The sequence below is a fragment of the Callionymus lyra genome, chromosome 2, assembly GCF_982586985.1.
Source record: "Callionymus lyra chromosome 2, fCalLyr1.hap1.1, whole genome shotgun sequence".
Classification (NCBI taxonomy): domain Eukaryota; kingdom Metazoa; phylum Chordata; class Actinopteri; order Syngnathiformes; family Callionymidae; genus Callionymus; species Callionymus lyra.
The window spans coordinates 27,538,798-27,549,616 of NC_141819.1; the positions used below are offsets into that span (position 1 = coordinate 27,538,798).

At 38.3% G+C, this 10,819-nt stretch overlaps 1 protein-coding gene across 2 annotated transcripts; it reads left to right on the forward strand.

The window, feature by feature from the left end:
- The first annotated feature begins 1 nt into the window (after window position 1).
- tbc1d23 (TBC1 domain family, member 23) lies at window positions 2-9,780 on the forward strand. 2 transcript variants are annotated; one of them, XM_087784412.1, is made up of 19 exons: window positions 2-59; window positions 686-797; window positions 1,686-1,791; window positions 2,176-2,380; window positions 2,455-2,578; window positions 2,663-2,787; window positions 2,856-2,902; window positions 2,965-3,068; window positions 3,243-3,365; window positions 3,441-3,533; window positions 4,899-5,069; window positions 5,136-5,178; window positions 5,249-5,355; window positions 5,426-5,568; window positions 5,904-5,948; window positions 6,525-6,613; window positions 7,274-7,409; window positions 7,516-7,710; window positions 8,604-9,780. In XM_087784412.1, exons 1-19 carry the CDS (start codon window positions 22-24, stop codon window positions 8,686-8,688), a joined length of 2,091 nt encoding a protein of 696 aa, XP_087640538.1. In that variant the 5' UTR covers window positions 2-21; the 3' UTR covers window positions 8,689-9,780. The 2 variants fall into 2 exon arrangements, with proteins under 2 accessions (XP_087640538.1, XP_087640539.1); XM_087784413.1 differs by lacking the exon at window positions 5,904-5,948.
- Window positions 9,781-10,819: the final 1,039 nt, after the last annotated feature.

A 10,819-nucleotide genomic window follows, 5' to 3' on the forward strand; every position in this document is an offset into this window, starting at 1 on the left:
CGTGTCTCCGTCAATACAAAGATGTCGGATGAAGTGGAGGAAGCTTTTGGTGGCAGTTGGTGAGACAATTTGTTCTTCTGTCCTCCATGTCAGATATTGGTATTAATCTCGAGTTACTACAAGTTGTGTTTTTAATAAATACTGGTCACGTTTACGTATCTGTCTTTCTGCTGACGGGAATCTTGAACCAAATCGCTTCCTGTCGGCGGCTAGCTCGTATTCATTGTTTATGTTGCTTTTAATCGAGTTACAAACGAGCTAAATAGGTTTTATAGGTTAATATTTCCATGGATTCGCTATATGAAGCATCCCTATAGAATACCAAGCTAACCTTCCATGGTTTGCGTTGCCATACTTCGGCGCATGTCTGGATCTAACAATCGCATTATGTTACACATTTAATTCAATAAACAACGCGCATCACGTGATCCAGCAAACACTACGACGTTTGTTTGGACAGACACTGCCTAAAGAATCATCTAGAGCTTACATTTGTGAGTGATTGTTAAAGTATTCCCTTGACCAGAAATAAAATAATGTTAAAATTCTGAATGATATTTTGTAGATTGATCAATTGTTTTAATGCTACTGTGTAGTTTTTATGAATGAAACAACAAAAAAGCAAATTATTTATGCCAGTTGTCTGTAGAGTTACTTTATGAATTTAATCTAATCCGTATTTTAGGGACCAGGACCTTGCTGAGGCCCTGGATTCTGGGGGGTCCGACATGGAGATGGATCGTGGTATCTCCCAAGTTCAGGACACTTCTCCTCAGGACAGAGCCAAGATGTGGATGGTAGGAGTTACGTTCTTTTGGCTTGGGATATATTCTGGAAGCTTAACCAGAACTAAACATTGTAGAGGTTAATATGCTACTGAATAATTGTTCATTGAGAACATAGCTGAGAAAGACATGGTCTTAGAGTATTCTTCCCTTTTAGAGTAGGTCTTAACCTCATCCTCTACAGGATTAGTGTGAGAACTTGAATGAATGAATGAATGAATGGTAAGAGGGAAAACAAACTGGAAAGACCAGCCGGCATCGTCTACAGTAATAACAACGTTTCTTCAAGACACACCCAACCTGACAATATCCATGTGGTTGATGAGGTTTAATGACCATAAAAGTATTTTATTCCTCCATTTCTCACACTTGTCTCACATTTCTGATCATGTCTACTTACCATCTACTCCTTCCTTATATAAAGAAAAAATGTGTTTCTGATTAAAAATATTTCAATTGTAAATTTAATAATTAATTGTCTAAAGCAACCTATGTGTGATGAAACCATCTTTCAGGTTTTTGGTTCATCTTAAATTATTTTTTCTTTTTTTCTTTATTTTTCTTAATTATCAATGTGGTTGCTAAGGGCTTTATTAATATGTAATACCCCATGTAAAGATAATGGTAGTCTTCTCTCAACTGAACTTGGTTCGGTATCTAAACTGACACGATATATTCATCCCTACCAGATGAACCAACCACATTGAAGAAGCAGCGTCTTTTCTCAGTCAACATTACTGATGTACACACAACCACAATAACACTGCGTCTCATTATTTGGTCTATTCAGTCGTAACTGGTCTAACTAGTTGTTACTCAATATTTTAAGTGAAAAGGTGCTGTGAATAAGGCATAAACACATCATGGGCCATATTTATTTATGAATCTGTTTGCTCTCAGATTGCCCTGAATGTATCTGGTAAAGGCGACAGTCTAGCATCATGGGATGGCATCATGGATTTACCTGAACAGACACTTATTCACAACCGAACTCGGCAACTAATAGGTACGTCCTTGTCTTCCTCTTTTGATACAACAGATGTCTATATTTATTATGCCTCGAGACATCCCCTATGTGGACATTTTTATTTCATTGTAATTGGATAGAGCTAAACTAAGAATCAAGATATGCAACAAGTAGTCTTTTTATAACTTAATCTGATGGATATTTAGTTGAAGTAAATAGTTCAAGTTCTATTAGGCTTCCTTTCCTGATGCTTGTCAAAGTATATCGTAATCTTGATGTAATCATGCAGAATCAAATAGATAATCACATGACTAATTAAATGACAATAACGCCCTGTGTTCGTCAGTGAGAGACAACATAGTAGGATATTATAATGGGACAGTATTTGCAATCGTTTTTTAATACTTTGCTCCTCGGGCTCAGACCAACTAGAGGCGTCAGAGGAAGAGAAGGCTGACATAGTGTCTGACGTGGAAGCCGTCATCACATTCTACTGTAAGTCACGGAACATTAGCTTCACCTCGGAGGCCAGCTGGCCACACATCCTGAAGCCTCTGCTGGGGCTTCAACTCCAGCGCAGCGACCTCTACAACTGTTTCTACGCCATCATGAGCAAATACATTCCAAGGTAGGAAATTTCATCCTCAAATCGCTGAGCTTCAGTCAAGATTAAAATGTCTACATGCATGTGACCTTTATCAGGGACTGTGTGGCGAAGGGCCGGCCCTTCCACCTGTACAGGCTGCTGCTGCAGTACCATGAGCCTGAACTCTGCTCATTTCTGGACACCAAAAAGATAACACCAGACTCCTACGCCATCAACTGGGTAAATATTCTTTATCTTCTTGTAATGAATAGATCGTAGACCTGCATATGAAGGTCCTTACGTTCATCATTTTTTTTCCATTAGCTCGGGAGTCTCTTCTCCAGTAACTGCCTTCCAGATGTCACACAGAGTTTGTGGGACTCGTACCTTCAGCAGACGGACCCTTTCCTCATCTTCTTCCTCATGCTCATCATCCTCGTCAATGCCAAGTAGGCTCTGCCATATGAGGTTGTTTGGATGCTGTTTGTGTTAGTCTAACTCTTGTCGATTGTTACAGAGAGACCATACTTACACAAGAAGGCAACAGCAAAGAGGACATCATCAGTGAGTTTGTTTTGATTCTACGTTCAGCTCATTGAGATTTATACTCTCTCTCTGTCTTATAGAAATGCTTGAAGCCTCTCCTTCACTTCTGGAAGCTGAGGACATCGAGGATTTATTTTCCTTGGCGCAGTATTACCAAAGCAAGACGCCACTTTCACTGAGAAAAGTAAAGTATTTTGCGTTTCAGCACCTGACCTGTATCCATTTGTAAAAACTTGCTGAAGTAAATAGATTTCTTTGTTAAAAGATAATCTCAGCAATGTAACTTCCTCCTTTTCATCTCATCAGATCATGTGATATTCCCATTTCCTTTTACTCATACCTACTTCCTGTCCTCTAGATGAACCAAAATCTTTTTGGTAGTAGCCTGGTGGCTCTGAAGGAGGAAGACTCGGATCTTAGTCAGGCTCTGTGTCTGCCTGTGTCAGTGCCCGAGATCCTGCAGGCCAACCAGCTCCAGCAGGTCGGACCACTTGATTCTGAAACATTTATAGACTACATTCAAAAGTTAATAGTTGAAAATATATTCACTCTTCAGGATGGAGTTCGTTTCTTTGTGGTGGATTGTCGACCTGCGGAGCAGTACAACGCTGGACACCTGTCGACAGCCTTTCACCTGGACTCTGACCTTGTACGTGTAACACTGTCATAAATGCTTTAGTTGGAACAATGCAAACAGAAGAAATGAAGGCTCATTCAACTTCAATAAGTAGATAATGTAAAAAATATGACTTTAAATCTTTTGCAGCAATTAGATTAGTTTAGATATACTTGATGAATCCGGCGATAAATCCTTTTTTAAAGTACTTAAATGGTTCTGATGCAGTGACCATGTTTATCTGTGACAAGAACTTTATTGAACCCTTGGTACAATTTTTGTGGGAAATTAGGGTTCAATAAATATTAGATATAGATACAGCAAGTATTAAGAGGATATTGATGCAAGTATATTGTAATACTGTAGGAACAAGGATATATTTCAACCAGGAGACAAGATACAATATTAGGATTTTTTAAATATTTTAATGTTGTGAGGTAGCAAATTTATTTGCCAGTTAGACCCCATCATCAGGGTTTGATGAATGATAGGTGGTTATAGGTGGAGATCTGAGAGTTTTATATCCCCCCCAATGGGGTCTTGACACATTTGCAGTGTATCCGTTGTACTGTTTTTAATCATTGAGTTAACTTAAGTTCTTTAACCAACACAAGAGCAACAGTGGCAAGGAATAATAACCTCTGAGGCAGAAAACTCAAACAGAACCAGACTCTTTGTGAACTTCTACTGCAAGTTTTTAGAACAGTTGGAGCAGAGCAGCACTCTAGACCGTTGGAGAAGAGATCTTGAATCTTGTGAGCCTGGCGCCGGGCTTCAAGATTACTGCAGAGATGAGGATCGTAGCTGCAAGATAGACTAACAGCGGGTGACGCGTGTTTAAACATGACAGTCAGTGATTATTGATCTATGGAGGAGCTGTAATTGTGTGATTGGATGAGGAGGTGTAGCACCTGTCAGCAGTTAGAGTGATGAAGAGAAAGAATGGAAAGAGTCCCAACTGAGTGAAAGAGTTATGAGAAGGAAACACAGAAGTCTTCCTGATGGAACTTACGCTTAACTTCATTTTTAGTATTGACTCTGGTGTTGCAGAATGTACAGAGCACACGACTCTAGACAAAGTCGTAACTGCTTTCATTTGTTTTGAAATCAAAATATGCCCAAACTAAAAAAATGTAAAAGGTGCTGTACCGTATCCTCTCATTCTCAGTCATCCTGCGGAACTTTTTTAGGAATATTTATATCTTAGTTTATTGTTTTACACCATTTATTGCAATATTAATATTAACCGTAAAAGAACTACGATTGAAATAAAATCAATTTAAAATTGATATGCTGCTATTGAATATTGATATTATATTATAAAAAAAAAGGATCTTGATATCTCATTGTATCATTATTTTCTTACATCTTGCAAACATGTTTTTACTTTCACCACAGATGCTCCAAAACCCCTCTGAGTTTGCATTGTCAGTCAAGTCGTTGTTGGACGCTCAGAAGCAGTCGTTGGAGTCTGGCTCCATCGCCAGCGGCGAGCACTTGTGCTTCATGGGCAGTGGGAGGGAAGAGGAGGACATGTACATGAACATGGTTCTGGCTCACTTCCTTCAGGTACAACTCAGTCCATCGTGACTCGTGTTCGCATCTAAGTTTATGTTTATTCTCCTTCTGTTGTAGAAAAACAAAGAATATGTCAGTATTGCTAAAGGAGGCTTCATGGGTAAGTGTGAAAGGATTTCTACCTTATATGTCACAAGTGTGTGACACCAATTGTGTATATTTGTATGCAGCACTTCAGCAGCACCTGGTGGACATGAACGTGGAGGGTCTGGATTCTTCGTATGTCCACTGGATTGTCAGCACGTCAGGATCCCTCAGCAGCCTCAGCTCCGTGGATGTATGAGGATCAATTATCAGCTGCTGGTTAATCTTGATCTCTTGACAACCCTTTTTTTTTCTTGATACAGGGCGACTCTCTGAGCAGCCCCAGCGACGGTAAAGGAGTCAAGTCTTTGGTGAACAAGATGACGTTTGCCCTCAAGTCCAAGTCGGTCAATGTAAAAGAAAAGATGATCAGCTTCATTGAGAACACCGCTACTCCTGTAGAGAGGTAAGGAACGTTTGATCAGAATCTGAAAACATTTATTACCAGTATTGTAAAAACAACACAGAAATGTTTGGAGTTTTGGATTTTATATAAACAAAAAAAATATAACAAAATAAAACAAGTTACTCGACATTAACGTGAAAATACAAATTACAAAATAATTTAAAAATACACGTCCCTTGGAGGTGTAAACTATTTTTATTACTACTATTACTTATTAAGTATAAGCAGCCACATACTGATGAGTACACCATGTATGTTCCATTTTGCCACACACTTGATGATATGGTTTGACCTTGTTTTTAAAACTCTTCTCCTCGTCCCTTATTCCACGCTAGAATATCTTTCAATCTGCCCTGGCCAGACAAAGTGGTTCCTGATCGGTAAGATGTGTGACGCGTCTGTCACCAGCATGTCCACTGGATGTAGTCCTGCACCAGTGTCCAGGACTGTAGGGAGACATCAACGCATGCTTTCAACAGCTCACTCTCACAGCTCCTCCATGTTTTGGGCTTGACGCCGAGCGCCGATAAATCTGTCTTCATGCTTCCACTAACAACATCCGACACTGCTGCTTTAGAGTTTGCACCACTTTAGCTGCTGCAGCCTCTTAAGTGGTTATCGATTCTCTCTCTTCACAACTAGGGCAGCTTGCTGCTTTATAAACCACTGACGGGGGCAAACCTCACCACTTGAAGATGCTCATTGTATGTGTCGACTCATTCATTTACCTGTGCGCTGATAGCCAGGGCTATGTTTCAAACGTATCTCTTCTAATTGACTCGAATATATACCTGGCTATCAAAGTCATCAATAACAAAACGGCTTGTCTAACTCCCTCTTCTTTTAGCTGTAGGTAACCAAATGTCTTTCTAATTCTACAGCTCGGACATCTTTACTCTTTCATCCAAAAACTCTTTCCTTCATTACACGTATAAAATAATGGTTTCTGTCACCAGGCACGTGAGCAGCAGTGACCGCGTGGGTAAACCGTACCGAGGCGTGAAACCAGTTTTCAGTATTGGTGATGAAGAGGAATATGACACAGGTACATGCTTAAGTTTGAAACTGATTTATTTGTACGACAGCACTAGAATGGTTTGTAGGATTATTAGAGTTGCTTCTGCTCCAAATTATTCTTCTTTAAAAAACAATAATGGGATGGTTCCCATTCTTTTTTTCAAACCTTGTTAAACAAATTTCCCTGCAGGCCAGGCCTGCATAGTTTGATGAGATTGGATTAGAATTTATTGATATGAACATTGATGTGAATAAAATATCTTAATTTAACTTTTGAAAATAAAAACCTTAAATAAGACTGCTATAAATATCACACAAATATAAGTGCAAAAAAACTAAATCTGGCTACAAAAATGGAATATGTACACTATTTTCTTGCACTTTTTAATACAAGCAAAAAGAAAATCTGAAGGGTGCTTTGTCTAGTTTTGTTTCTGCCCCCACCTACTTTAAAGTCAGTGTACGCACTTATAGTTTCTTTATCGCAATTGTTGCAATTTAAAAACTGCATTTTATGAAATCTCAATGTTGACTTGAATCGAAGAAACTCCTCCTCAAATCCTATGCTTAGTTAGATAAAAAAAAATAATCCTGAAGGAGACGTCCTGAGGGATCAATAAAGTTCTTCCTAACCTAATAATGATGATTTCCTTTGATGAGCAGCCAGATCACATGTTGTCGTCCACAGATGAGATTGACAGCTCGTCCATGTCGGACGACGACAGGAAGGAAATTGTCAACATTCAGACCTGGATAACCAAACCAGATGTGAAGCACCACATTCCCTGTAATGAGGTGAAAGAAACCGGCCACATGTTCCAGAGGTGAGTCCATGGAATCGTGAAGGTTAAGAGACGATCGTTAACTACGTATGTCTGTCACACTGGTAAACCAACAACAACAAAAACATATTTTTTGTTTATGTTTCAGCCACTTGTTGATCACAGCCACTCACATGTACTGTCTGCGCGAGATCGCCTCAAGAAAAGGTTTCGCCTACATCCAGTCCAGACAGGCTCTGAGCTCCGTGGTGAAGATCACGTCTAAGAAGAAGCACCCAGAGCTCATCACCTTCAAGTTCGGCACCAACAACTCGGCCGGCGTGGAGATCTCGGCGGTGGAACGGTATTTCACTCAGACCTCGCATCAGATGAACTCCTGATTTTGATCCGGTTATGAGAAAATATTTCAGATAAAATCGTTAATTTTAGTTTTTGTTTGTTCATTAAAAAATGAATATGACATTGATATGTCTCACACCTGACACAATCCTCACAGCTAGGAATGTTAAGTATGTGATATTAGTTATTTTCATTACCTGTGTTCTGCTATTACCTACACAAGCTTCTGGTACCACACCCTTCCGCATTGTTAAAATCATTTTTTACTTTTATTTTCTTATGTTATTCCCTAAGATGGCAAAACAATGATCTTAAGTGCCCTTATAGATCCTGTCCGACGACAGTATAACAGTCGCATAACATTTTTTAATATAATATTTTTATAACATTTTTTTTCAATATTCAATAATTTAATGTTTTTTAAATACTTATAAGTAATTTATTATTTTACCTTCCTTTTTTAAACTAAATAAACATTTTGTTACTCATAGTTTGATTTACTAATTACAATAATTAAAAAATACATTTCCTAAATTCATTATTTTTGAATTCGTAGCTTGTTGAATTCAATACAAAAATGTTTGTATAAAAGTGCCAGTAAATTTAAATCTCTAAAGATGTGAGTCAAGTAATAAACCTAGTTGGTTACAGATTAGTTCGCTCCTGATAGATATTTCCTTTATTATTCCCACAAGGGGACATTTTAGTTTACAGCAGCATCAGTAAAACGAATACAATAGAAATAGAATTCTAAATTTGAAAAACTTTTTATTTCACAAATATACAGTTTATACATCAATACATAAAAAAAGATAATTGTTTTTACAATATTTACAAAAGTCCCTGTTAGATATTATCTGGTGCAGTTCCTGATGTCTTGTCTGTTTCTGCTCTCAGTTATTTGATACCCAACGCTGGCGACGCCACCAAAGTCATCAAGCAGCAGATCATGAAAGTCCTGGACGCCCTGGAAAGCTCTTAAGAAGCAGATGTGTCGACCCAGAGGCACAAAAACTCTTTAAAAGTCTTAGTCTGCCGAGAGTGGAACCCTCAGATGTTTGCTGGACCAATCCGACCAAGGCCGTTCTGGACCTGGTAGACGACTTCAGAAACTGCCACAACCCGGATGCTTCCAAGGTGCTCAGCTGGTGTCCCACTACCCTCTCACATGAAGTTGAAGAAGGACGTTGTGTATTTTTGTTTCAAACACCTTGACAGTGCAAATCCTCTCTCGCCTTAACGTAGCATTGTAACTTTTACACAACCGACCGTTTCCTCTGAACAGAATGGACCTTTCTGAGCAAACGTTGTTCTCTCTAAACTAGTCTAGGAAGTCAGGTTTCCTCTCAAAGTGAGCAGACCGCCTTAAATTTGGGGATTATAAATATGTAAATACGATATACTACTCTCTATTAGCACAGACTGTCATTTTGAAACCATGTCTTCAAATCTGAGGTTGGTTAAGGTTTTCCTTTATTTGCCCTTCTTTCTAGTTAGATTTCCTCAGAGATTATTTATTATTATTTCTTATACACTTTAACCGGACTGTGTCTCGCAGCACTGTGACTTAGAAGTGATTGAGCGTGAGAGTTATTTACCAAACTGATCACAGTACAGCAATTTTATTTTATGAAGGGTTTAAAATAAGAGATATCCTGAGCATTGATTTGACGAGAAATGTGTTCATATCATGTGATGAGTAAGCATCGTGCCTTTAGTTGGTTTTTCACCCATAACGCACCATTTGATCAGACAAATGTTTGGGGGGTAAAATGGTTATACCAGAGTTAACGGATTAATCTGACCTTCAATTGGGAGAAGGTATTTTTGTTGTCTTAAATAGAGAAACTCAAGACTAAAAGAAGAGGCGCATAGCTGATAAGACGACTGAAGTTTTCACTACATTGAGAGACATTCCTGTCTTTGCTACGGTTTCCATAGATCTGTTGGCTAAAGCGTCACTGGATGGATGTCACCACTAGTCAGATTGAAGTTCATTTGCACCTTACGGCTATTGTTTCTGCTCAACTCTGTTTTTAATAAATTGAAATCATTATTGACATGCATATGTTGATCTCTGTCACAGTTTCGTTTGTTCTACGCACTTCAGACGTTGTAGTTAATCCCAGACTTTCCTTCACACAGCCTCTGCAAGCATCTGTCAAACCCAAACCCTCAACCAGAGGGTAAATCGCTTTTCTGTCCAAGGCTGCACTAGTTAGAGTTGCTCAGAATTATTACACATGATTTCCAATACCAGTCTCTAGCTGTCAACCAAGTTTAAATCCAGACCTCAGAGGCACTGGAGAAATATGTGTCTTGTACATTATCCTATCATTCTCCTCATGTGTCTGATGTTAAACTAGTTTTCAGACATTTTTTTTTTCTGAATCTATTACCTGTAAGAGACTGGAAGTACAAAACATCAAGACCTGTGGTAATTCGGGGGGGCCCTACACTAGTGCCGTTTATACCAAAGAGTTGCAATATGGTCTCGTCTGACCACATGACAATCTCCCAAAACTGCTCTGGATCATTCAGATTGTCGTTAGAAAACTTTAGACAAGCCCCCTGTTCTGGGCTGTTTTCTCACCGTTTCAGATCATTTGTAACCCACGAGGTAAAATCCTTGGATCAATGGAGATCATTAGTGATCTTAGATTTATTCCATTTTCCAATTAACGCTCCTACAGTGGATCCTTTCTACACAAGATGCTCATGTATTATTGATTATCCCGTCAAAATATTGTACAAAAGGATTCCTAAATACAGATGATTAGTTCAAACTGGTGCAAATAATCCCTGTAACAAATGGAGGTTAAAAGAGCTTCTTATTTAAACATTAAAACAGACATTTAATACCTATTCTGCCACAGTTTAAATGAATGATAAAGTTATGTTCATTGATAAATAGATAAACAAATTATTTTAGGAAAACACAACAATGTATCTGCTGTGTTTACAATTTATTTGAATGATACATTTAATTTATTTATTTTTAAATCAAAATAAATACATTTATTATGGTTTGTTTTTTAAAGTTTAAAGTAAAACAAGTTATCTCATATTTACTCTCAACTGAAGCAGCGTTTTACGTTTATATAATAGTAATA

Coding starts and splice junctions, on each gene's coding strand:
- tbc1d23 (XM_087784412.1), top strand. CDS start 22: ATGTCGGATGAAGTGGAGGAAGCTTTTGGTGGCAGTTG. Junction 2,381..2,454: donor ATGAGCAAATACATTCCAAG/GTAGGAAATTTC, acceptor GACCTTTATCAG/GGACTGTGTGGCGAAGGGCC. Junction 3,069..3,242: donor CGCCACTTTCACTGAGAAAA/GTAAAGTATTTT, acceptor CCTGTCCTCTAG/ATGAACCAAAATCTTTTTGG.